Source organism: Xiphophorus couchianus, chromosome 3 (assembly GCF_001444195.1).
Source record: "Xiphophorus couchianus chromosome 3, X_couchianus-1.0, whole genome shotgun sequence".
In the NCBI taxonomy this organism is placed as follows: domain Eukaryota; kingdom Metazoa; phylum Chordata; class Actinopteri; order Cyprinodontiformes; family Poeciliidae; genus Xiphophorus; species Xiphophorus couchianus.
This window is the reverse complement of record NC_040230.1, coordinates 18,744,582-18,771,854: the sequence shown is the minus strand read 5'-3', so window position 1 is coordinate 18,771,854 and position 27,273 is coordinate 18,744,582. Positions and strand designations below refer to the sequence as shown.

The window sequence follows — 27,273 nt, the reverse complement described above, 5'->3', positions numbered from 1 at the left end:
GATGCTGCAAAATCACAAAGGTAATGGAGTGAAAATGGTTGTTTACTTCAAAAATTTTTGATTAAAATAACACATGTGCCTCTCAGTATAAAAAGATTCTCAGTATAAAAATAACAGTCAAGAATGATTGTATAAAGATACAAACAAATGCAAAAATATTTTCAGAAATCTTTCAAAATTTTGAGGGGCATTGTCATAAACATGCATTAATATGCCTTAAAATTATGTTTTATTGAACAGACGTATATGAAAATAGCAACACTCCCCCAATGAGCACTGAAGATGGGCACTAAAACAGCATTTTGTTTCATCGCCTTCCTTACCATCCTGCTGAGTCTGTGTGGTCTCGAGATGAATGTGGTTCCTAGTATGGCACAGTTCCAGTTGTTTTAATGACTGCTTTGACTGTGTCTATGGTTACGTTTATTTGAGTGCATTTCCTGTGTTCATGTCCTAATTTACGAAGAACACGTCATCCCTGCATGAACGCCCTGTTCTCAGAGTTGAAAGCGAGAGAAGTGGGCCTCTGTGCTGCATCCTCTGTGTGCCAGAGACACACTTTGTGGATTATTGTTGACTACTACAACTGGAAAAGTACAGACTTCCTTTTTAACCCCCCCGCCCCCTTGAAAGTGAGCTCCAATAAAAAGTTGGATTTAAATAAATACACATTATGGTGAGATTCTGCTTCTGCACAAAAGGTTCATTCAAGGTTGTTGCTTTTTGCGTCATTCCCTGGCTCGCTTGCCAAGGAATGATGCATTCAACACAGATGGACTTTTCTAGAATTTAGTCTGGACTTTTCTACATCCCACATCTTACGTGTATGGGTGGGAGCTGTTCTTGTCAAAATAACTCAAGTTGAATACTAATGTGTTTGAGGTCATATTACACCGTTCTGTTTGAAAGAACATCGTCAACTCTATGTTTAGAAAGACAAAAAAAATGTCACTCTTGTGAAGTTTTTGGAACAGGTTCAGGCCTGAGTTTTGCCAGAACGCTGATGGCGTCATTGCGATTCATTTGTCTGAGCAGTTTGGCCAGGTTGGCCACTGTCCAGTCAGGCTGCTTGCTGGTGACCCCCTCCAACACAGCTTTCAGGGGGCTTTTCGTATCCTTCATGGAGTAAGTGTAGGTGATCCAGGTGGAAGTGAAGGAGCAGTGAGACGCTAGATGCTTTGTGCTCTTTATGCCCTGCGTGTCTGGGTCCAGCAGAATCACCAACTCCTCCAAAACATCGAGATCATCCAGAACTTTGTGTAATGGTGCTGACAGGATATCAGCATCTACAAAGAAGAAAAAGAAAGAAGGTATTGGCAAACTATTACTATTTGGTTGTGATGTCATCAGGAATTTTATTTGGTCTCTTTTGTTGTGTGTGTGTGTGTGTGTGTGTGTGTAAAAGACCGTCCATGTGCTTGATTGTAACTCAGTTGGTTTCATGCAACACGTCTGGAAACATTTTTCACTCACTGAGCACGTCATCCAGCATTTCGCTGCTTGTCCCTGCTTGGATGGGGGAAAATCCTTCATTCTTATACGATGCCCTTCTGTAAAACACTTTTTTACACACACCTGCGGAAAGCAAGAAGAGACGCGGTTATTTTTTGCAATGCTGGATTTTAAGTAAGGGGGTTTACAAAACCAACATTTCCGAGCATAGGTTCATATCTGCTCATCATGGGCGTGAATTTACATCATTTTCAGGCTTTTGACTTATTTATTACCGGTCTGCGTTTTGTTTTGTTTTTTACAGCTACAAAAAAAAAAATTGTAGCTGTAAAAAACCAGCAACCAACAAACACCTTTCTCCTGAGTCATAGTCGCTCATAAATACTCGTATTCTTTGAAAAAATATATATATTTTATATATTTGTACAATGCACCAGTGCTACTGGCAGCAAAACCAACCCTCAGCATGATACTACCACCATCATGCATGACCTCTGGGTCAGTGTTCCTATGTTTGAAAGCCTGAAATTCATTGTGGCCAAATAGCTCAATCTTTGTCTTGTCTGACTATAAAACGTATCTCCAGGCAGCATTTTAGGAAGCATTGATGAGGATGGTCAAGGCTCAAGCTTTCAACCCTGAAAAAGTTCTACAGTTTATTGAAACGCTGTTCTGCAACACCAGTGATTCGCATGATGCTTCAGATGTCGTGAAGGGCACTGAGATAAGCTCAGCAGAGAGGTCAGATAAGACAGTGCATCTTACTGTGAGCTATAATGCAGTTATGAGTGTAATAAGCAGGATTAAAAGCTTGAATAGCTATTTTCATTATTCACTAGGTTTTTTTTTGGTTTGTTTTTTACTTTCGCTTATTTCATTCTGGTAGCAATTCAAAAAGCTTCAGAACTAGTTGGAACAAGTGTTTTTGGAAAAACTGCTGCCTTGTAAAAGTTGAGATTTGTGTCATGTTTGTGCAGTGCACCAGTGCATTAGTAATCAGCAGTCATAGGCTGAGCAAGAGGATTGTTTCTGAAGAAAAAAAACAAACAATGTGGTAATTCAGTTCCCATCTTCCCTTTACCACAAGGGTTTGCTCATATGGGAAGCTGAAAGTTTCATTTAACCAATGAAATGTTGTCTGGAAACCAACCACTTTAAACAAGGCATCAATTCAGCCAAAACGAGAGCACAAATACGCAGCCTGAGCATTGGGTATTTTCCCCTAAAATCCAGCTGCACTTCAACTAGAAAGGGAATATTTGTCCAAATATGACCAACTGCGTATTTTCATAATGGACCCTGTACATGTGATTTTTGATCCATTTTTATTCCATCCTGGTTGAAAAAGCCAACAGTCATTAACAACCCAAATTTCCATGAGTATCCATGAAGAAAGTTAGTAACTCGCATTGCATACCTCTTCTTTTTTTCATCATCAAAGCAAAAAGACCAGCAAACAGGAGGAGAACAATTATTATTGGCACAGTCCCTTGAAAGAATAACAGAGAGAATTTAAGTCACATTTTGGCAACAGAAAATGGGATTTGGAGACGCCAGTACTTGTCACTTACACAGAGCTGCGTGCTGCGAACTCGGTGAGACAGTTGTTATGTATGTTTCCTCTTTATTCTCCTGGAAAAAAAGGGGAAAGAGAAGTTTTCAACATCACCAAAATAACCATTGCTAAATTATCTCCCCACAAGGGAAATCATTATTTCGTAGTTGCCATGGATAAATAGAAAACCAGAAAATCCAACAGTAATGACCGTGCAAGTGAATCATCTACTTAAATTCAGAGTAACAGCGTGAGATCCTCCAATTGTGCCTGCTTATACAACTGAGTCAAACAGATGGTTCTGATTTAGAGTGCATTCCTGTCTGGGAAGCTACTACGTGAAGCTTTTGGCATTGCTTAGAAGGAAGTTGATTTAAAAGCAGATTGTAGAGGGGGAAACTCATTAAATGTTTATGCAAGGGGCAAACTTCTCTTTTCCTATTACTTAGTTGGATCATAACCTTATACATGGATTTCAACAACCCCGATTCTCAAACAAGACAACTGTGGAATATTAACAGATTCCAAACGTCGGGCAACTTCGTGCAACACGCGAAGCAACTCTCAGAAACAAAGGCTGTTGTTTGCGTTCATCAACAAAACACATTGGGCTGTATTTGCTCCGTTTTTGTAAATAGATAATAAATTACAAGTTTTCCTTCGAGTTTTGATTTCAAATTGAATGCGCAGGATATACCATAAAACGTTTTGAGCGAATGTTTTTTTTTTCTATTTCATTCTAATATCCTAGAAGCAAATGAATCTGTTGCTCTAAATGTCTTTACGCAGAAATATGCGTAAAAATAACACATTTCATGGAAACATAGATAAAACTTCACAACAGTCATGTCGCTGGGGATTTTTTTTTTCTTTCATGCGTGGGCATATTTCCTACTTATTTCATGCACAAACCAAAATAAACTGCAGATAAAGTGACGATCGGAAACATTACCATTGTTGCAATGCTGAATGATGTTGCTGCATGGGTGGTTGTGGATTTCTGAGGAAGAAGCAAACGTTGATGTGATGCACGATAGAGATAAAGTAAGTCAAAGTGAACCAAAGGTAACGGACTCACAGGGAGGGCTGTCGACTCATTTCTTCAGTAATGCAGAAGCAGAGGAAGACCAAAAAAAAAAAGAGAAAAGCGTTTATTTACTCTGCGGAAAGTTTCACACCGAAAAATCCACTTTGTTGAAAACAGACGATTGTAATCCAAACACAAAAATGCAAAGAAGTTGCATTTACCTGACAAATAGCTCTGGTGATCGTAGTTTTCTTACCTTATTTCCTGACAAATAGTGTCGGATATTGAAGTGCAGGTTTTCCGTACATAAGTGTCAGGAGAACACGTAGAACATTGCTGACAGTAATCCTGGCTGCCGTCGTTAAAAGTGTTGGGTTTGCATTCCTTGTGAGTGTCAGAGTGGAACCCACCTTTATCGTCGCGTCCACAATTAGGTTCAACTTCATATCCTGCATGATATAATATAATATAATATAATATAATATAATATAATATAATATAATATAATATAATATAATATAATATAAATTATGCATACCAGCTTTTTTCCCACACGGGTCACATTGTCTCGTTGATCTGTTCCAGAAGGTAGTTGGATCTTTGCAATTGCCCGAGAGAGCCATCTTCTGCACTCTGTTTCACATGATGTGTGAAGAAGCGTAATATTTTATAGTCGAAGGCGGAGCATATGGTGACTTATAGTACACTTCCATTCTGTCGGATAACTGACCACGCCTTAATGCCCATAAAGAACCCGGAGGAACTTCTAGTAAGATCTCACACCTCATCAGTGAGACTCTCACATCACATGAGGTTGAAGCTAGATGTTCACTAACACTATAGAAACAGACACCCTTTCCCCCGACTGTTTGAAATTAAATTCTCATTTTAGGTCAGTTAAGACTATACCAAAATTATTTCTATTTTCTAAAAGGAAGACTAATACTATAATACTAGCATTGTTAATGTGTATGTCAGGGTCAAGCATTTTGGATCCACAAGCTTCTGTTATTGGTTTGCTGATGTTTTGATTTTTATTTAAACCATTACTCTTCCTGACAGAATTGGTATAATTACTCAGGTTTCAGTTACCCACACATTGGGGTGTGTGTGTGTGTGTGTGTGTAGGTGTGTGTGTGTGTGTAGGTGTGTGTGTGTGTGAAACTGAGATCTTTGTGATGGCAATACCACAGCAACGACTTTGTTGACCTTTATCCATGTTGTCACATGTAGAGAAAAAAAAGAGGAGTTTTTTTTTTTTTTTTTGCTGCAAAGTGTCTAAAGTCAAAATAATAATATAAAAGAAGTTTAAATGAAAAGATGAAACAAGTTAAAGCATATTAACAATTAAGTCAAGGTTAAAAACGGGCAAAATTTTACAGCAAACATTTTATTGGCTAAACGCTGCTCGACTTTGGCTTGAGTCACGTAGGCACATTTTTGGAGGTGAAATTTGACAGATGATTGTTTTTTTCTGGCAAATCTAAAATAAAAATAAATTTATATACATAATTGCGCAGGATCAGTATTTAAAGTTATAAACTCATTGTTTAAAAAGTCTGGTTCTAATGTGATTATTTTTCTTTGTTTTGACATCTTGGTAGTCTTGACTCATTCACAAAGTAGCTGAAGACATTCTTGTAAAAATGTGATAAACATTCTAGATGTTTTTAAATATATGTATCATTAAAATTATTTATTGCCTTGTTTTATCAGTTTTATGCTCCTACTTTATGAAGCACTTAATGACTTTTTCTGTGACAAGGGCTTCATAAGTTACATTTTACTGACTAGCTAACTGGTGAACGGTTCTGTTTATTTTGTATTGGACCTAGATTTCTTAGAAGAAGGATATAATATAAATATGGTTCGTAAAAGTCCAACTAATAACAATGTAGCGAGTTTCTGCTGGGAAACCCCCCCAAGGTGGTCAGTCTGACCTCATGCTGTGGTCCCAGTATAAGGTGTAATAAAGTCACTATAGGGGGAAAACCAAGCTGCTGTTAACTGGAAGTGTTGTGCTTGATCACCTGATTCAACAGGAAAACGGACAATCATTTTATTTTTATGTTCATTAAATCCTTCAACGATTAAACAACACAGGCAGTGAAACACATGCTGCCAATATAAATACTGTAATATTTATATACATAACATTAAGTTGAAGTTTTTTATTTATTATATTGCTAGAATTGGTTCCTTTGTGATCACTTGTTGTAAACTTACATTTGTCATTCACTGGCCATTAACTGTGAATGACCAGTTAATTCACTTGTCATTCACCATTGTCTTTTATGGAGTTTCAGACAATATTTTATTCACACAGTTGTTGACTGGATAACAGTTTGTGACCTTTAATCAATTCCATGTGAACTTTGTTTTCATTAACATAATTTTCTTGGAGCTGAGACCAGAACACTGTAGTGTCTTCAAGGTCTTCTACAATCAGTAGGTTTGTTGCAATTAGCTACAAATAACACACACTTTTGTAATACAGTTCAACAAATTGACATGGGTAGAGGCTAACCTGTCCACAGTATTAGCCTATGGCAAATGAGATTGTGTTGCATGTGGTTAAGAATAAACTAGACTTTGGTCTTGTGCAAATTAAAACTGAATCCAGTTTCTTTCGTTGGAATGCCAATAAAAGAACTGGCAGATGGAAAAGCTAAAAGTATCCTCTGGTATATTTTTTTCCAGGAGGATAATTACTTTGAAGAAGCATGCATTACACTAACAATACAAACAGTGCAATACAGAGAGACATCATCTTGACAATGGTATAAACCAGAAATCTGCAACCTGTGGCTAAAATAAATAATGAAATAAAGTCATAACTTCAACAAAATGTATTTTAAATTCCGGCACAGAAGAGAAGGGTTTATTTGTCTGCATCAACACATTTAAAGTCAATACAACCACATATATTTACATAAAGAGGCAACCAAAGAAGTTTCCCTTTTCCTTTCAATCAATGCAGCCTACTGGTTTGAATTAGGAAAACGGGCAACTACGAGCTTACTTATCCAGCTCATGTGGAATCAAAACTTTTTCTAGATATTTTCTGACCAATATTGCCATCACTAAAATACTCTATTATATCATTATTATACTAAATGATACAAAAAGCATGTTCCTAAGTATGTTCATAGGTATGATTAACTTTGCTCATCTGTGTGTGAAAATATATGGCTTGTTTGAGTAAAGAGAACATGGTTGTACATACTGAGAAGAACGTTTATGACCAAAAGACAGCTTAAGAGGGTAATACATCAGGCAAGGTAGTAACTTTGGAAATGGCGTGTAATAAAATCCATTTACGCCTGTTTTGCTGCACTCAGGTGGGGGTCAGTGGAGAGTAACTCTGTTTATCTGTGGCATGAGGTGGTGTGACTGTGCATAAAACTTAGTTGTTTAGGACATCACTATACTGGCCTGTTTCCTCACAAGCAAGAATAAGGTGAGAAATTGTCTCGATTGTCTTGTTTAAAGTTAAGTTGTTCTTACAGCTGCCAGTTCAATAACCACAGGCCCGTCCTGCATAGATGTTGTATAATCGAAGGATAGATGATCTACTCTGAGGGATACAGTGAGAGTACTGCTGAGGCAGCATAAAGCAGGAGCTTAACTCTAGCTCGAGAAGATATATCTGTAAAGCCTTTCCTTCATACTGTTAGCGGCTCATTGCTACTAAAGGTACGTAGACTTTAGTCAGTTCATCTCAGATGGGATTTATAATTGCCAAACTTGTGTTTAGGTCACTTTTAAGAAGCTCAGATGTAGTTGCTGGCATTGGTCAGGATGCTGGAACCTAATTGTATTGCTGTTTTTTAACCAAGCAAAGAACTTTGACAATGACATCATCATGATCATACTTTGCTGTTAGTGTTTATTTTCGTCCCGTTTCTGTGATGCATCCTGGCGCAAGAGAAGACGGCAATGTGGAGACCACCGAGTGCTGTGGATCGACGCGGGTCCAGACAAAAGGACAACAGACCTCTACAACTAGTCACCCACAGTCTATCATGCTGGTCCATTCCATGCCAACAGGGGAGAAGATTCATTGTGAGAGCTACTTGATAAATGTAAGCTGTATTCTATTGCTATTTTTTTGTTTTGTTTAAAATGGAAGCTTGAATTTGTGTAGTTCTTGCTTTAATCTTAAGAGTGTTACCATATCTTAAACAAGATCCACATATTTGTGGTACATGCCGCATATTTAATAATATAATATATCAAGTAATGAAACTACACAAGTGATTAAAAATGTGCACAAGTTCTCTGTCAACTCTCTTAACCTTTCACCGATTTGTACTTATGGGTTGTCAATTTGACTCGACCTGCTGACATTTCGTGGCCTGTAAATGAACCATGAATTTGTGAAGCTGAACCAGCATATTTCTCCTTTTAGTCAAGTAGTTTGTTAAATTACGAAACCCCAAAATGACAAAAAGTTTGTATCTGACCTTTATTTAATCAAGTCAAAGGTAACATTACTGATGCATCGTTTCAAAATTTTCTTAAAATCTAGTGATCAAATGTTTACATTGGAAGAGCACATATACAAATAAGAGATGAAAACAATAAAAACTTGTGGTGGAAATATTTAATTAATCAATGACTGTGAGATTTCCATAGAGTTTGGAAAGACTCATTCACTTACTGGCAAAAGAAGAGTGTTGTACCAGAACTGGGAAAGGGCTTTATGGGGAGAGGCTCTGCAACATCCTTAAAAGTACAATAAGCATAAACAGTTTCATTATCTTCAAAGAACACTCTGCCTTGAAAAATGTCCTGTCCAGTTCCTGGGCAGGCTCTTCCTTAGGTCACCTTAACCTTCACATGGTCGACACAAACAACTGTCCTGTAATGTTAGTTCTGTGAAAAAATTGTGTTAGGCATTAATAAAAACACTTTATGAAGATCACTCAAATCTCCCTCACAATATTATTCTCTGTTTTGCAGAAGAAAGTAATTTGAACTTTGAATATTGACAGGAAAAAAAACCTCTTAAAAGTGTGTCAAACTTTTTGACTAATTTTCTTTCTGGATTTTTTTCCTTAGTAATTGCATTTTGAAACAATTTTCTCAAACAGCAATTGCTCTCAGACATTCGAGGGCAAGGAAGTTTAACCACTTAAGCTTTCTTGTGGGAGAAAGCTAACTTTTGTAGCCAAAATTAAGTGCAGAGAAACCAAAAAATGCATGCATAAAATGGCAAAGGAGAGAAAAAAACCATGTGCAGCAATAAAGCTGTAGTAAATTTAAATGTTCAGGGAATACTACAGCTTTAATAGTATTCCCTGTTGTGTGCAAAGAAAACAGGGAAAGTTCTAAGAAAAGTTAGAGGCACTTTCCTTAGAAAGTTTGAGGCACTGTAGTGCGTTGAACTGAAATGCACTCTATGACCTTGTGGTTTGGCCGTAGTTCCAACAGGAAGCGTATTAACTGTGTTTATTTCCTTAGACGAAGCCGGACAGAGCTGCACTTACTGACACCGTGGCAGGGACTTCTCCTAGTTTTGCACCGACCAGAAAACACTACAAAAGCACAACGGATATTCCTTATCGAGGCAGTATTTGCTTGCTACCTCCCTGCGCCCCTGGAGTCACAGATGAAGAGCAGAACATCTGGCGGCGCTGTTCATTGAGCGAGGCCAACAATGTCTCACAATTCCGTCGTCATGCCCTCAGTGTCCCCAACATGGGCTCTTCCAGTCCCCTTCATTTCACCCACAGCAGCCCTCTCCACACCAACCCACTCTCACCAGCACACAGCAACATATCTAGCCCTGGAAGGGAGATGGAGAGGCTTGCAAAGGCTCGAAGTAAACTCCTAGAAAGTGAAAGCAACCAAACACCCAGACTTCCTCCTGAAACCAGAGAGCAACTTCGCTACGTGTCCAAGGATGGAAAGTGCAGAGTCAATCTAGGCCACATTGATGAAAGGGGGCGTTTTCTTTCTGATATCTTCACCTCTTTTGTGGACCTCCAATACCGCTGGTTTCTATTTGTTTTTATGATGTGCTATATTACAACCTGGTTCCTATTTGCTGGCCTTTACTATGTTAATGCATCCATTCGGGGTGACCTAGGTCAAGAACAACCTCTTGGTACAACTCGGAACCAGTATGTAGGCCAAAATCACTGCTATTTGGGAATAGACGGTTTCATATCGGCTCTTCTGTTCTCCGTGGAGACACAGCGTACCATTGGTTATGGCTCACGGACGGTTTCCCCCACCTGCCACGAGGGTGTGCTGCTGGTCATGATGCAGTGCATCGTAGGCTCCATGATAGATGCTCTCATGGTGGGCTGCATGTTTGTGAAAATATCTCGTCCCAAAAAGCGAGCCGAGACGCTTCTTTTCAGCCGGACGTGCGTCATTGCAAACCGCGATGACCAGCTATGCCTGATGTTTCGCCTTGGAGACCTGCGTGAGAGCCACATGGTGGATGCAAAGATTCGAGCAAAGTTGATTAAGTCCCGCCAGACAGCCGAGGGGGAATTTCTACCACTGGAGCAGACAGAGATTGACCTCGGATATGAAACTGGATCAGACCGCCTCTTCCTGGTTGAACCTCAAGTCATTCAACACAATATTGGTGCAAGCAGCCCGCTGTGGGACCTGGGCCCGGTGCAACTCCGACGACAGCAGTTTGAGATAATTGTGATATTGGAGGGGACAGTCGAGGCCACAGGTCAGTAACAATTAACTCCAGAGAAAGGACAAATAGAGTAGAATCTTAACATTCCCAACATTTATTTTTCATAGTAATTAAATTTTTTTCTGTCCTTTTCTCCCAGTTTGATTTTTATGTCTATCTTCTTTTGCAAAAATATCTTATGAAAATCAAAGGTTTACTTAGTATTGGTCAGTAAGCCAAACCATCAGAGCTTATATAAAGACTTACCTGTTTTATTGCTAAGCTATTCTAGTAATACTAAATTTCATAAGCTCTTTAAAAAAGTTTATGAATATATATGAATTTTTGCTGTGTAACCGAACCAAAAATACCAGGTGAGATGCAACTGGCGTTCTCAAACCTCATTTTTACTGTCATTCTGATGAAGTCCATTACACTACATTTGTATTATGTCCCTGAGGTTGTTACTTTGCAAGACCAATTTCTCTACAACTGCAGATGCAAGCATTTGATGTATGTTTTTTACCATCTTTGTAATGTGGATGTTTTTTTTTTTTGGTTTTTTTTGCAGATTAGCTTGAGATCTAAACAAGGCTTCCCATCAACAATTCCTTTTGATTGCACTGGATTTTTGTTTAGGACTACCAGAGTAAAGAGTGCTGAATATATCAAGTGCATTCCACACTTTAAAGATTTGAATTCTAAAGAAATGTTGAAAACCATTACATCTCTCTTTCACATCACACTTATGCACTAGTGTGTCATGAAGGTTTTATAAAATACTCCCGTGATGTGACTACAACATTACAAAAAGTAATGAGATTAAAGGAAATAATTTAATAAGGCATTATCATTGTTACAGTCAAACTGAAAGAGTCTCTTCTATTCCAAGAGTCCAGACAATGTTAACTTTCTACAGACCATACACATATTTTTACTAGTGAGATGCGAGATGTTGAGGTTTGGCTCTGGGACTAAAATCCTTGAATTCTCTTTGGGACACTGGCGTTGCCATGGACCCATTGACTAAAACCAAATAACAACAACCCCTGTGGCCAACATTTTGAGTCTGATTTATAGAATTGCTCTCTGTCCAATAAAAAAAAAATTAGTCTCTTTTAAAGAAAATAGTTTTTCATCACTTCAATCTGTCTTGTTTTTAGTTTCAGTTTTTGCGGCAGTGTTTGACATTTGTACAAGTGAGAGTCTGAACAGACTGCAGTTAAAGAGGCCATTGTTTTGGGTCTGGCAGCTATTACTTCCGAAGTCTACAAAAATGTGGATGGATTCCAGACATGAATTCCCATTGCACAAATCTCTTGACACCAACCAGATTATTTCCAACAAAACATGAATAACAACAGTTTCAAATGTCACATGCTTTGTAATGTTTCTGAAACACATTCACGTAACAATTTCTTTGATCATTTTAAATGAGTTTTTTTTTCTATTTTAAATAACTTATATCTCAAACATAAAATGACTTAAATGTGAGCAAAAATATGAGCCATTTGTTACTCGTTAAATAAAATATGTAAACAAATTGCATTTTCTAACAGGGAAAAAGTTCAGCCACCACACCTCCTAAGTACTGTAGTTACCCATTTGGTTGAAATAATATCATTGTGCTACTTCTTGTATTCTTCTACCAGTTTTTAAGGTCGCTCCAATCCTCAAAGCATGGGATGATACGAGCTTTGATTATAGCCCCAGAACCAGAGGATTCTTATTTCTCAGCCAGTACTTGGTGGGTTCACTGGTTTGTTTTGGGTCACTGCTCTGTTTCAGGATCCAGTTCTGCTTCAGCCTTATGTTCTCACATTTTCCTCAAACACCCCCTGATATTTGTAATTCACTCTTGATTCTGGAATGTTGAGATTGCCAGATGTTTCTAAAACCATCTAAAACCATCACTGGTGACATGAAGGTTTTTTCTTGGAAGAAAATGATAATTTGGTTTACATTAGACATGCCCTCTGTTCCTATATCCAAATAATTACATTTTAGACTAATTTGTCCAATGAACATGATTCCAGAAGTCCTTGTCTTGTTATTTCAGACAAACTTCAGTCTGGTCTTCTTTTTTTTCGGAGAAGTTAAAATAACTTCTCCCATGGAAATTTCACTGCTGGTTTCTGTAATGGGTGGTACGTTCATTTATTAAAGTAATTCTTTCAGTCAAGGCTGATGGTTTAGAGCTATTGAAAACCAAAAACTCACATTCCCAAAGATAAAAATATTGCATCAGACCAATAAAAAAGGAATTTAATGTAGATGTGTTATATTACGGCAAACACAATCATTAAAAAAACGAAGTTATAGAATTTAATTAAAGTTTTTGCCTAGATTTTGTTGTTAGTAAAATGTTAATACATTTTACTTTTGTTATATTTTTATCACCTACATTATTGTCAGATTCTATTTGTTGGTTTTGCTATTTTTTTCTAAGTTATTATTTAAAGAGATAAAATCTTTCCACTCAAACACAAGTTTGTTACGTAAATACCGATTGCATCCTAAAAGCCATACGGTACTTGTCCTTTGAGTGGGCCCATTTGTACTTTTCTCATACAGATTTGCTCCAGGTAAACTACTGAAGATGACATCATTGTCATGATTATCAGTAATTTCACCTTTGTTTTCACTTATTTTCAGCTTCATCATACAAATTATGTCAAATTGAATCAATTACAACAGCAACATACCTTTGCAACAGCAATGATATGTGTCCAGCTGTAATTTTTTCAGCCTTAAGCAATTGCACTGTACATTCAAAGAATAAAATGTTATGGCATCGTAGTAATAGGATGTTTACGCAAAGTACTGTGCAGTGAAATTCAAACACATAGCGACATCTTGTGGAATACAATGTGAATTACACTTCTTTCTTTCCTTTTTTCTTCTCTTTTTTACAGGAATGATGTGCCAAGCCAAAACATCTTACATAGAAACAGAGATTGAGTGGGGCGCTCGCTTTGAACCCTGCATGACGCTGGAGAAAGGCTCATTTCGAGTGGATCTGCGTAGGTTCCACACCACATACAAGGTACCGCTTCCAAACTGCAGTGCCAGTCAAGCACACCAGCTGATGGTTCTGGCAGGGTGCAAAGTCCAAAGCCACACCACCTGCGGGGAGTGGGGTGCTTGGGCAGAGGGAACAGCTGTAGAAGACAAAGACAAGTCTCCGTCTAACATTCGGTTTACCATAGGTGACATTCAGGAGGAAAGAATGTCAGAAGGTAATGAAAGTGAAGCAAGTGCTAAGCAGATGTTGTGATAGAATGTTTTACAGGACTGTTAACTTCCTCCTCCTCACTTTAAATATGCATAGACCCATTTATTAATAAAAACTCAATATCGGCATGTAACAAAAGAAAAATAAAAGGCAAAAGCATGAATAAAATCTTATATTAACAAATTGACTGCGTTTCCATCCCCTTCTTCATCTCTTTGGAAGCTAACAACCTCATTTACGCATTCATTCAAACTAAAGTTATTTCAAGTTTATGTGCTGTGTGTTTTAGATGCAGTTTATGGTAACAGTGTTAGAAGGCTTACCACTCATAACTTATTCAACATGCGTAAAAAAAAAACTAATTCTAGATGTACAAACTGTAGCAAACCATCAGCTTAGCAGAGAGACTAGACTTTATTTTTCAGTCATGGATGTCAATTTTATCAGTCAGATTTTTTAAAATTACTTTTCAAGATAAAAATATTGCTTTTTTGTGACACTTAAACATTTTAGAGAAACAAAAACATTTTATTTTCAAAGATAAAGGCAGTTGCAGGCTGCAACGCTAACCAAATCAACCTGACCCTTTGTAAAAAAGTAATGGTCTCCTTTGTTAAAATAATAAATTACTTGTGATTAAACACAAGTAAACACTGATTAAACACTGAGGCCTTCTATGAAGGATTTGTTAAAGAGCTTTAGTGAACAAACAAGATCATAGACACCAAAGAAGGTGGTAGTGAGGTCAGGGAGAAAGTTGTGGAGAAGTTTAACTGCAGCTGTTGATGCCAAGGGTAACATTAAGAAGATTAATACAATGGAGATAGGCTTTGAGTTATACTGTATGTCACCAGATGCTTTTGTCTGCCTACCCTGAACTCTTTTGATCATTCAACTGATTCAGAGGATTGTCACTGTGACATGAAACCAACCCTATTCTTAAAAAAAAAAATCATTGCTTGTCTCACTGGAATCAGGCTTTGACCCCCATTAGCTGTTCAACAGGCAGTAAATGCAAATGCTAGTAAAGGCCCTAGACACACTGCATAACCAAATACACACTCAGCCACACACATCCTCTCGCACAAACTCCCCGTAGTTTCTGTTGTTTCTGAGAACATCTCATCGCCACCACAAGCTTAACAGGCTGATAAAGACATTAAGCATTTCTATACTATTTAACTAGCTCACCACAAATAAGCAAAATAGCTTTTGATGTACTGAAGAACGTAGCTGATGCATTACATGTGATTTGTCTGATGAGAGTAAAACCAAACAGTATCATTTAAATAACGACACTGATGATTTTTTACATTTTTTCTAACAGAAATGACAGTAGGATCTGATCACCTAAACTTCCAAGTCCTTTATATTTTATGCATGCATAGTCTTCTTTGTATATCAGTAGAAGCATGCCGTGGCTGAAGCCACAGGGCAGGAGGAAGACCAAAATCTAAAGACCAAAAAGGAGGATGGGTAAAAAATGCAGAGGATATGATTAAATAGACAGGTGATTCCATTTGGCGATCCATGAAGGGAAAAGCCTAAATAGAAGAAAATACCGTTCTTTGTAAGTGGATAAATTGAAAGACTTGCAGACATACCTCTTTACTTACAAACTCATTTATTTGGTGAATTAGTAACATAGCACATTTATCTGGTAAATGCTTAGCTGGCAAAAGAAATAAACATTTATCTACATTCTTTTTCATACTTATTATGATAATGCTGTTGAAATCCACACTTATCCGTAAGTGGTAGCAGGCTTGTAAGCTGTACAGAAAGCTCACTGGAGGAAGCAACTTATAATGTTACATATTGCAAACATAAACTACTGAGAAAACATCAGTTGTATACCGCATGTGTAGATTTTGTGAAAAGCATTTAATCTACTGAGTGCTATTTAATCTAAAGGACATGATGTAAGTGAATTGATATCCATGCATTTGGCAATGACAGAAAACAAAAGAGCGACACTAATGAGGTTATTTACTAGACATGTTGGCAAATAGTTTTATATTAATTATGTACCTAAAACAGAAACATAAACAGCACCAAGGCTCAAGGCAGACTACAGTTGTGTCTCTTAGCTGAGGATTAAAAAGTAACTTGGTTAGAGGATCTAACATTTATTAAATAGTAATACAGCAGAATTATAAATTAAAAAGTAGGACATGCAACCTTTATCATATTTCAGCTATTGTTGATAATTATGTTGATAGATTTTTATATTTAAAAATTAATGAAATATTTCTTATTTGATGCTTAATTCTGAAGTCTTGACACCTTTTATCCCAAGTAGATGTAATATTATATGGATAGGTAAGCCTATTTGTAGGTCATCATGCATATGTGAATATGATATGGTTTTAACTAAATGAATCATTATGTTTTATTTTTACTGTGTAGTGATAATAGGGCTGATTCTGATATTTCCTGTGTTCTTTCAAGCGTGGCAGATCCAACACAAGAAAATGCTGATTTTTGTTTTCGCTGCATGTCCTCTTGAGGGCGCTGTGAACCCGGGTGAAAGCTGCACAGCTTGCGCAAGCAGTCCAATAATAATTTTGAAAGTCAGAGGGAGGATTCCTGCGTCATGCATCGAGGATTAGATGCTGATGTGGCTTTAATGCCTGGTAAACACTTTCAAAACCTTTAATGTCACTGGAAATAGTACGGCGTCCGTATTTCCGATTATTGCAAATGCAAATAGAGAACAGTTTCATTTTGCATAGATATTACACCCATGAATGTCGGGTTTGACCTTGAACCACAAATTAGAGAAATGTTTTTATTCAACGTTCACTTTTGTATGGGTTAAGCAGATCTTTAGCTATGAGTGTCACTGCCATACTGTAAATTCAACCTAAATTAAACAGCCTCACAAGAGATTTGCCAACTAAAGCTACAGCTTATGAGGATGGCCTCATATGTGGGAGATGTACAAGTAGGTGTTGTTGATGCTCCAGTCAGGGGGGAAGTCCTGCACAGCGTGGCTCTTGACGTGCCTCTGCATGGCGACCAGGCTGCTGCAGAACTCCAGGCACACGGTGCACTGGTAGGGCGCTGCGCCTCCATGGGTCCGGAGGTGTTTGATCATGGCAGAGTAGTCCCGTGAGCGCTGACCACAGAGGCGACACTCAAACGGCTTCTCTCCTTGAAGCAAAGACATTGCACAGGAAGGAAGACATTTAAGGTGTTTGGAGGGGGGGAGGTTGCAAACTATGAGCATCAGCAAAGGCTATCACATTTATATTCTAGCATGTGAGCTTTTTTGTCTGTTGTTGTCAAACTCTGTAAATGACGAGTATGCACCACTTCCGTAAGTTTTTTTCTTTCTTTTTCAGAAATGAATTGCGTTAGTGTGTGAAATCACCAAAACTGGGACACTTTTATGCTAATCATCCAGTCTTGCATAACTTAACTTCATGTCATTGTTCCACTTAGTCAGTTTGTTTCTCTGATTTTATGTCATGGTAAAACAAAAAGAGCACAAGAAATGTGGATAAAAATGAAATTGTGAAACATTTGAATGTTCCAGATTCCTCAAGTTTTGTTCTTAATTTATGTTGAGTGGCAGTCACTTTAAGCCAGGTTGCTTACATTATATATATATATATATATATATATATATATATATATTTATACGCAGTCCTAATATACACTGTTGATTAACACGTCTCCCACCTCATGGAAGATTGAGATCTGTTAGTTTCAGTTTTTCTGTTAGGTATTTTGTGATATTAAAATAGTGGAAAACTATGAGCTGCTTGGAAAACAACTCTATTACGGTCTTCTTCAGAGTTCATATGTTCAGCACTTTGGAAAAACAGAAATTTGTAAGAGGCATTTTAAACATTCAAAGGTGCCACAGAGAAAATATTTGCTTAATTGCACACTTTACCATCATTTCTTTTACTAATACGATACTGTAACAACTCCTCAACTTAAAAGTATTCAAACATATAGTATGTCACAAAAGCGTTTCTTAGCAGTAGGACATTTTAAAAATTTTGTCACATTACAACCACAAAACCTATGCATTTTATCGGGATTTTGTTTGATAGAAAGAGGCGAGTAGAGTAGGCAACAGTTGTTGATAGGTATTTTCCTTTCGAACCTAAATAAAAGAAAGAACCACAGACAACGTATATGAATTGTACTAAAGAATGAATAACAATACTTCAACATATTTTTACTCAAGTAGACGTATTTGGTGAAAATTCTACTAAAGCACCGAGTAACTAATTATGATATCTGATTTAATTTGTTAAAATTATGTAATCAGACAAATAAAAATATTAAGAAACTATTTTAAAGAATAATGTAAATAGCAGTTAAGACAATGGGAAAAAAACCCACTTCCAAATCTATGCAAGTGTGTAGAGCATGTATGCTTTAATGCATTCATGTTGGAACAAAGTGTTGTAAAGTATTTCCAACGAGTACACTTTACTTTAGTGATTATGCACTATTACTTTTTGGGTGATGCATTGAATGCTGTTCTATGAAAACTTGACCTGTCTGCTGTTCTTGGTCTTCATGATGCTGTTTGTTCACTAACAAACCTCCGAAACCTTCACAGAGCATCTGGTTTTTTACTGATATTAAATTTTAGACAGGTGAACTCGAGGTCAGTTGATAGTCCTGATTACAAAGTGTATCTCACATTTTGCTTTTTTTTTTTGTTTAAATAGTGAATAACTTACCTTTTGTTTTACACGTCACAGTTAACCACTATATAACGATCTATCAAATAAAACCCTCCCAACTCAAAATAAACCCAAGTTTTTGGTTGAAACATGACAAAAACATAAAACTACGTATTGCGCAGTTGTTGGAGTTGCAAGCTTGATTCCAATCAACTAGAACAATGAGTAATCAATAGATCAGTGGTATACTGACTCAAAGTATGTTTTTGAACTGTTAACAATTATTAGAGAATTACCCGTATGAACGCGATGATGTGTATCGAGCTGATGTTTTAGGCTAAACTTCTTTGGACAGTGTTTGCACTGGTAGGGTTTTTCTCCTCTGTGGTCTCTAGCATTCGCTTCGTGTTGCACGGCATCTCTTCCACAGAACTGACATCCATCACAGTTTTGACCTGCGGCAAACCAAAATAGGCAGTTAAAAGAGCAGTTTTAAAGGTGTTAAGGCTCGTCAGCAGTGAAACCCATGTTTTCAAAAACTGCATATTACACACAAAGCTAGGCTGCACAACAGGAAATACCACCTCAAACATTACTCAATATTTTTAAACATGACAAATATGGGTATTGCATTCATTTTTTAAAACAAAATATAGCAGGCAATCAAAGAGAGTAAATCAAATCACTATTTATTTGGAATAAAACCAGTTGATTAATAAATGCTTCTAATAAGAGAAATCTAATTAGCACCTGGTTTGATGTGTTTCTGTACTGTAGGCTTCAAATAAGATATAGGATTTTATTTAAAAACGTCATAATTAACCAGTCTATTTACAGAGGATTATTTTTATAATCTTGCCGCCTCCAGCCATTCTCATTTTATGTTATTGTGTTGAGGTTTTAAATTGTCTTTTATCAGTGATTATTGTATCTGCCCATTATGCTGCCTCTTGACTGAGTCTGTGCTGTAAATGAGAATTGATTCCTAGTCAATTCAGCGTGAGTACCTTTTCAATAAACATAAAAGCTAAGTAATCATTGCTTTTTTCACTTACTGAGCAAACAGGAAAAATATTTACTGTTTTTGAAGCAAAAAATAATTTAAAAAAGACTGCTATTAAAAAGCGATTTTGCAACCGTTTTCTCAGAGAGTGTATCTCTTTGATGCATTCTGTTGCAAGAGAATAGGCTCACCATGTGTAAGAATACTTTCCTGTCAGCTTTGCATGCATATCTTCCTAAAAATCTTTTACAAAAGGTGTGATTTTGAGGTTAAAGAAAAGAAAGTGCAGCCTCTTGCTGGCCTGTATGGTTTTTGGGTCTTTTTAGAGAAATTGTACCCATCACAGTAGCCTATAGACAGGATGCTGAAATATGAAGCGGGTATACTGTAGTGAGGAGAAAAAACAGGAGAGAATAAACCACAACAATCGAACACTTACCACTCTAAAAAACGCAACCTGCAGAAATCTGTCGTCGCTTTGCTTGCGTGTTTCCTGTCCAATGCTTCACTCTGTGTCTCGGTTCAAAATACCCAAAGTTTTGCAATGCTGGTATTTTGATATATATATATATATATATATATATACACACCCCCACACACACCCCTTCTTTAGAAGTCTGAACTTCCATCTCTTAGCTTCAGCGCAGCATTTCTTCCTTTTTAATTTTTCACAGCTGCTGAAAAATGAACATACTGTTCCATCGTAGAACAGATAGTCTTTATCAGCTAGATTATAGACTTTCACTCATGCACTTGCACAAGCTTCCTTGCAGATCCTATGTGAGCTGTTGACTTCAGAAGACTTTATCCAAACATCAAATATGTTAGATTTTTTTTTTTTTTGTCTAAGGACAAACCACGCTTTCGCTGCAGCATGTACTGTACTGTGTATATCTAGCTGTATCTAGTAACCACACTACTGCTCCTATTGCACCATGCTTTCAAAACCACAACTCTCTATCACTTTCCATTGCGTAGTTGCATCGCTGGAGCCTGCTGAGGTTAAGGGTCACGCCAATAAGTATTTTATAATCTTGTTAAATTGACCTGTTTTACTCAGGATCAACACTCCTGTAGCTTCAGTGATAGACATGGTCTTAATGTGCTCGTTGCAGTATTAAGGCATTTTTGTTTGATTACGTTCTTACCTAATTGTGTGGAGGCTGACTCCCGCAGCATCGGATCACAGAGGAGTCTTGAACTGCAGTGTTGGCACCCGTCAGCTTTTTCTCTGACTTTTGGCATTTCGGGATACCTGCGAGAAGCATATTTTGTTTGTTTGAGTCCTGCAAATGGTATGGTACAAATCAAACATCTGTGCCAAAGACAAAAATCTGTGAAAAAAATAGTTTCCTTTTACTAGAGAATATCAGTTTAGATGTAATTCATTGGGGTGTGTTTCCTCCCCTACTGATTCCAACCACGGGATATTTATAGCACCGCTTTCGGGTTTCAATAATAATTGCCTTTGGTGAAAAATTTGATTATAGGGAACAAGATAGTAGGAGACACCTTAGAAGATCTTCTTTTCCACACATACTCTCGTTTACATTCTGAACAATGTTTTTGTGGTGTAGACACGGCCAGTCGAAACACAGAAGATATGTTTCAGTGGGCGGAAAATCTTAAATTTTGTTAAGAAGGGGAGACGTGTAGGGGGCTCCCCTTAAGTCATAGTTTGGTTTTACGTTGTGAAAGACTTGAAAGAATTTGGCTCTTTTTTTTGCATGAAAAAAGAAATTTGAAAAACCATTCTCAGACTTCCTTTTCTCCTAATATCAGAAAGTTCAATGTCATTTAAAGAAAATGACTAAAATATTGGAAAACATCTTTGATTTGGATCAATGAAACTATTTTTGCGTATCTAAACTTGGATTACGAGTTTCTTAAGAGACCGACAGATTTGATGTGGCAGGGAAGGGTTAACAGGTGAAACCGACCGAGCAGGAAAGTGCAGGAGGCTCAATCTCTCTCTCTCTCTCTCTCACACACACACACCCGCACACACACCCCTACCGAAGCAGCAGTGAGTCAAGTACGATAGCTGTCGCAAAGGAACAACTGAGCAAGTCAGGGGGTTCTAAAATGAGTCTTCAGTAGGAAAAACATGGAGACAACGTGAGAAAATAAAAACTGAACTTTCCAAAATTATGTCAGAAGGCTGTCTTACCTTGTTTCCACAGTTTGACTAGTGTGGCTCAATTTTTTTCTCTTCAAAATGCCGTTCTTGATCATGCTGCCCATCCTCGAAGTCTCCGTGTACAGATTTTGAGCGTAGGGATGGGGGTGCAAACGTGAGTAGCCTAGTGCTGTGCTTTGAAGGGGAGTTTGAAAATGGGAACTGAGTAAAGGGAACATGTGTTGAGAAGAGAGGGGGAATGGGCATACTACAGAGGTCTGGTTGGAGGACGGAAGGGGATGAGATGCAAAAAAGTTAGAATAGTTCCCTGCAATTCGCATTAGGGTGTTTAAGTGATTCCCATTGTCCCACATGTTTGTAGGGAATGCCCATGCAGAAGAGAAAGAGGAACCGCTGGTGTTGGGCCTGGTAATGACACTATCTCTGTTGCACGGTGTCGCTGACATCGGGGACAATTTTGCCTTCCTTTTTGGGGATTTTTGGTTGGTGGGGATATCCGTAGAATCAGCGATTGAAACATTTTCCATGCCGATGGCAATGCTTGGCTTTTCTACCAGGGAGGATGTTTTTTGGACTTTGTCCTCAGGAACTGGTCTACCTTTTTGCTTTTGATCTTTCTCTTCTACACGTTTATCTACCTCTGTGAGGTCTACTGCTTCTCCATTTTTGTCCTTCTCTCTGGCTTTGAGACTGTCCAGCTGCTTTAGGCACTGGTCTTCCAGTAGCTGCATTTCTAAGACCTGGGCGGCTCGTAGCAGCTGCTGCAGGTCTTTCACCGGCACTTCAAGCGCTTGAGTGTAGGTGAAGTCTAAAACTTGCTGGAAGGTGTGGGGAGAGAAATACTCCAATGTGCAATGGGCTGGGCTGTCTGCGTTGCCTTTGGCTAGGTGCTGTGCTAAGGCTCTACTAGCACAGGCTAGAACTAACCGATGCGCCCGAAACGTTTGGCTCTGCACCGAGATGATGGCATCGCAAAACGACCCTGATTGACGGAGGACATCTGCCTGCTGCAGAAAGTGGTAGTATTGAGTGTTGTTGATTCGGATCATTTCTGAACGTTCTGGAAATATCGACGAGGTTCTGAAAAAAGAAAACCACAACACAAGACGTGATCAGATAATTCCTACACTGTGTTAATATTTTTCTTTGCTGCCTTTCTATGGAATGGAAATCAATGGCAGACAAAAATGTTTGCTGTGGTTTAAATAGTTTTTTCCCCCTGCCTCCTAATTTAGTGTTGTCAGTCGGGAGAGTCAAGACACATTGCACATGAGATTTAGTTAATCATTATAAAATATTTAATAACAATTTTTTTTCATCCAGTATGCAAGCTAATACTCATAATTTTTTAACGCTTCACAAAGACTAAAATGTGCACATTTTCCTATACTTCTGCAATAAGATTTACCTCAATCACAGCAATGTGTGTTATGAGGCTAAAACATGCCGCTTTGTGAAAATGTACTCTGCCAAGTGACACTTTTGATATTCGCAGAGCACATGAGCACTCTAAAAGCCGCAAAGCCCTAACAGTGTATGAAACCATGACTAATGACTGTACAGTCGAGAAAACATGAGTAAAGTTTGAACGTCAACAACAATAAAGCTGTGTTTAGATGTGACAGGCATCAAATGCAAAAGTGTGCAGGGGTGTAATATGTAAATATCTGCATATCAAACAGAAATATTTGGAATTTTGCAACTAAAATTGAGAATCCAGAGATGAAAATGTTGCTGCTGTGTTTACCAGCTGCTTGGAAGGCTGTCGTCTTGAAAATGTTTGACTCTTGCAATTTATAATGCATTGCTGTTTTTCCAAACTGAGGTCAGAAATTGTCTGTGGCACAATTTTAAGCAACTTCAGTTGTTTCTCTGTTTGATCTCTAACTACGATGGGAAAAATGGATAATTAGAAAATTATTTTCTGGAAATAAAGTGTTTAGTGCTGCACTTTAACAAAAAAAATGCATCAGACTGATAATTTAATATAGATTTTTCATTTCCCATGTTGAAAAAAAAAAAACAGCAATACGTTTAAAGGACAAGTTATTTTTTCCAACAGTTTGGCATCTGTTGATTTTTATCTTTACCATTTTTTCTCACATACACACTGAGCATAGTCCATAAATGTAGCATCGAGAGTGAAAGTGACACTAGAGCAACTTTATACATACTGTATATCAGGGTCATACGCAAGCTAAAGGTTTCACTTCAGTGTACACTTAATATACGGAAGAATAAAAGTCATTATAGCAGTTTGTAAACATACTATACCAATAACACTTATTATTCAGTTTAGGTAGATAAAGCAAGCATGAATTGGTGTACAGAATGCAGCCTGTGCAAATGGATGTAAAACTTCCCCGAGGGCAATTTTTGCCAATGCGACATAAACGACTTTTCTACGTGTTCCGCATTTTGAAGTTACAATTCATTGATCTGAAACAAAATATACTACTTCTATCAACACTGTTATTACTACTACTACTACTAGTAGTACTACTAATAGTAATTATTATTATCATCATAATATTATTATTATTATTAATAATAATAATAATAATAATAATAATAATGAGAATATTGTTGGTCATTTGAAGCGACATTTTCCAAAAACCTTACAAATAAAACACGCCTTAGCCTTTTATAGCTTTGAAGCAAATTAAAAGTTTGGAATACTATGTCTTTCCGTATTAATTTTTAATCAACTTTACATTCTCTTTAATGTAATTGTTATGCTTTATTCTAATTACTGAGACAACTTTTTTATATTTCCTAAGACTTTTCCTTTTTGAAACCATGATTAATATAATTTGAAATAATAAACACGGTAGGAGGCCTTCGAACCAAAATCAGCTTAAGGATTGCACTTTGCTTTTTATCAGAGATTGACTAATAAACTACATTTTCAGAAGTTTTTAAAAATATTTAACTTAGCAAAAGAATATCACGTACCGCATTCAAATCCACAGTGCACTTCTGCATAGTTCTGTCACAGTTAGCTGGTGCTTGAGCTCCATTCAGCTGCAGTACAGTAGAATCTAAATGCTTACACAGGGGAAAACCATGCATGCACTTGTCAGATTTACACATCCTTTTACAGGACATGAACTCAGTCATCCTCCCCGCAGCGCGCATGTAGAGTATTAAAGTCAAAGGAGAGAAGACTGATTTGAAAGACTCCGTGGGCTACAGTAGAACACAGTACAGCACATCTAGTTTTCACTAGATTTTCTTTAGAAAAATAAAAGGGTGCTAAAAACGACAGAGGAGGAGCAAGTGTATGTTCTTGTGGTTTCAAGTCTCGGAAAATGAAAAAAGCAGAAATCTGCATGATTGAGGCACTTACCGGGTATTTAGTGAGTTTTCTCCCAAGAGGGCGATGAGCTACCTTGCATCATGACTGTACCGTGACTTCTGAAATGTTGGGGCACAGGTTGGTCTGTGGGACAAGGTGGTTTCCTCTTTGTTTTCACGGTCCCTCCTCTTCAAGTCTCCTATTGGTGCATTGATTATAGAGCTAAATGGCTTGCTTCATGCTATAACAAAGCCACTTTCTGTTTTATTAACCCACATGTTATAAACTGCTATGCTTGTTTAAAGTGCAAGGAAGTTTCTATTATTGTTCATACAATAGAAGTACACCTCAAAAGCAATAGTTAAAAACCTTCTCTCTTTCTCTCTTCCTCTCTCTCTGTCACACACACACACACACACACACCTCCATGCATATACATATATACATGTCTATACAATCTATAACTATATATCTACATACATAGATATAGATACAGATAGACAAATAGATATAAATGCAGAAAGGGAGAAATGCTAAGTAGGGAGAGGGAGAAAAATGAGGACAGTGGCGGGATATTTGTGTGATGCTATATACCTGTGACAACCGTAGATGGTTTCCTACCCCTGCAGCCATCGTGTGCTGGTCACTACATTAATAGAGTATTCTGTGCTGTGACAGAAACCACTTGAAAGTGACTGGCCTGTGACAGGAAACATGCAGGCCAAAGCCCATTGGTACTGACATGCAGGGAGGGCAGGCTTGCAAACATGCACCCTCAAAATAGAGATGTCTGCTTTTCCCTTTTGTCAGATATGTCAGATGTTAATGTGACAACCATCAAAAATAGGCCAACTGTAGAGAGATGGTCACTTAAACAGACCACAGCGGTTGGCTAGTCCTACATTAGGTTTTCTGTAGCTTTTTGTTTAAAACCAGTACGTGCAGCAAAATTATTAATAACAAGTTGAGCTTGCTGCAGGAATCTATTTCCATCACATTTCATTGCATTATTCTCCTTTAATTGCACAAAATAACTTTGTTTTGTCAAAACTGTATCTCTTTTTCAGTTTTAAAAATTTTAAAGTACTCTTTTGACAGAGTTTATCTCAAAGACAAGCACAAACACTTCGCCCAAGCACTTGACAAACATGCAGTAGTCTTCATGAGCTTTCTGCGTAAAGTTGAGAATTTATAAGTAACACCTTAAAACTTAAACTGAACCACTGAAGCAGAGGACAGAGAGTGTACCTGTCACTTCCAGAAAATGTTTGTGTTTTTGAGAAAGGTTTTATTTCTGGATTTTTACATAACAGTTTCAGAAAAAAAAGCTGTTGCCTTTTACACTAAGTAGGTGATCGACATTGTGGAGCACTCAACTCCTGAAGATGCGCCACTCTTGTCTTAGTGGAATTTAAATGCAAAAAAAGAGAAAAAGAAAACAAAAAAAGACGTTGAGCACCTTAAAAAGCTCTGGCAGGAAAATAGACACACTTTGGTGCAACCAAACTGTTGTGGGTTTGAGCAAAAGAAAAAAAAAAGGTTTTGTTGTTCAAGATGAAACAAAAAGCATACGGCAAATACCACCAGTAAAGATGTGATCTCTGCAGTTTTCACGTCAACAATTTGGAGCATGTTCATTGCACAACAAGAGCAGAGGGTTCAGTTTGTGATTATGTGAAAATCTGAGTAATATAGGAAAGTTCTGGCATTATGCTATAAGACATTTAAGGTAATGGAAGGTTTGAGAAAGAATAAAAATATGGTAAATTATTACGTTTTATGATCTATGTCACAGACGGCTTCTTTGGGATTTGTTTCTGTTGTTGGTTTTGGTCAATAAATAAGCCATAATGTGACAAATATATTTCATACATCAAAATGTGAAACTTAATTCTAATATGAACTTTAATGAGTAATTTTGTGTCAGTATTATTAATTTAATTTCAAACTACGCCAACCTCCTTTTGAGTTTACCAAAAGGCTCGTGGTGCTTTTCTTTCCCATTGTACCTTCTTTCACTCAGTGCTATTTGTTACTGCAATGTGCTTCTTTTTGGAATTTGTAAGTACTCTATTTTTTGGTAGAAAGTGGTGTACCATGTTACTCCGAGGTCCTGGACCAGATTATTTTTCAGAGGTGATGAAACATAAGCCTTTAGATAGTGTTTGTGTCCAAGCTTTCTTGTACTTTTTGTCCGACTTGTTTTTAGTGTTGTAGATTTCTTCTCCAGAACTTTCATTGCATCTGTGTGTCAATACACCTTTC

The 27,273-nt window shown here is 37.5% G+C and overlaps 3 protein-coding genes and 1 long non-coding RNA gene across 7 annotated transcripts; 2 read left to right on the top strand and 2 right to left on the bottom strand.

Moving 5' to 3' along the window:
* Positions 1 to 60: 60 nt before the first annotated feature.
* Positions 61 to 4,708, bottom strand: igflr1 (IGF-like family receptor 1). Of its 3 annotated transcripts, XM_028013284.1 has the most exons (9): positions 4,573 to 4,707; positions 4,445 to 4,483; positions 4,291 to 4,298; positions 4,086 to 4,107; positions 3,960 to 4,007; positions 3,024 to 3,084; positions 2,870 to 2,941; positions 1,474 to 1,575; positions 61 to 1,286 (listed from the first exon to the last, which is right to left on the bottom strand). In XM_028013284.1, exons 2-9 carry the CDS (start codon positions 4,478 to 4,480, stop codon positions 949 to 951), a joined length of 687 nt encoding a protein of 228 aa, XP_027869085.1. In that variant the 5' UTR covers positions 4,481 to 4,483; positions 4,573 to 4,707; the 3' UTR covers positions 61 to 948. The 3 variants fall into 3 exon arrangements, with proteins under 3 accessions (XP_027869085.1, XP_027869083.1, XP_027869084.1); XM_028013282.1 differs by having other exon boundaries at positions 4,291 to 4,483; positions 4,573 to 4,708; XM_028013283.1 differs by lacking the exon at positions 2,870 to 2,941 and having other exon boundaries at positions 4,291 to 4,483; positions 4,573 to 4,708.
* Positions 1,582 to 26,669, top strand: LOC114142157 (uncharacterized). The gene is made up of 3 exons (XR_003594967.1): positions 1,582 to 2,588; positions 20,836 to 20,843; positions 26,658 to 26,669. It is a non-coding gene; the product is annotated as an uncharacterized LOC114142157 (long non-coding RNA).
* kcnj20 (potassium inwardly rectifying channel subfamily J member 20) lies at positions 7,551 to 14,100 on the top strand. Its single transcript, XM_028013278.1, has 3 exons — positions 7,551 to 8,119; positions 9,501 to 10,734; positions 13,596 to 14,100. Exons 1-3 carry the CDS (start codon positions 7,946 to 7,948, stop codon positions 13,955 to 13,957), a joined length of 1,770 nt encoding a protein of 589 aa, XP_027869079.1. The 5' UTR covers positions 7,551 to 7,945; the 3' UTR covers positions 13,958 to 14,100.
* Positions 15,523 to 25,161, bottom strand: zbtb32 (zinc finger and BTB domain containing 32). 2 transcript variants are annotated; one of them, XM_028013280.1, is made up of 6 exons: positions 25,060 to 25,161; positions 24,666 to 24,758; positions 21,741 to 22,790; positions 20,719 to 20,825; positions 18,864 to 19,022; positions 15,523 to 17,071 (listed from the first exon to the last, which is right to left on the bottom strand). In XM_028013280.1, the coding sequence occupies exons 2-6, from the start codon at positions 24,668 to 24,670 to the stop codon at positions 16,842 to 16,844; spliced, it is 1,551 nt and encodes a 516-aa protein (XP_027869081.1). In that variant the 5' UTR covers positions 24,671 to 24,758; positions 25,060 to 25,161; the 3' UTR covers positions 15,523 to 16,841. The 2 variants fall into 2 exon arrangements, with proteins under 2 accessions (XP_027869081.1, XP_027869082.1); XM_028013281.1 differs by lacking the exon at positions 24,666 to 24,758 and having other exon boundaries at positions 25,060 to 25,160.
* Positions 26,670 to 27,273: the final 604 nt, after the last annotated feature.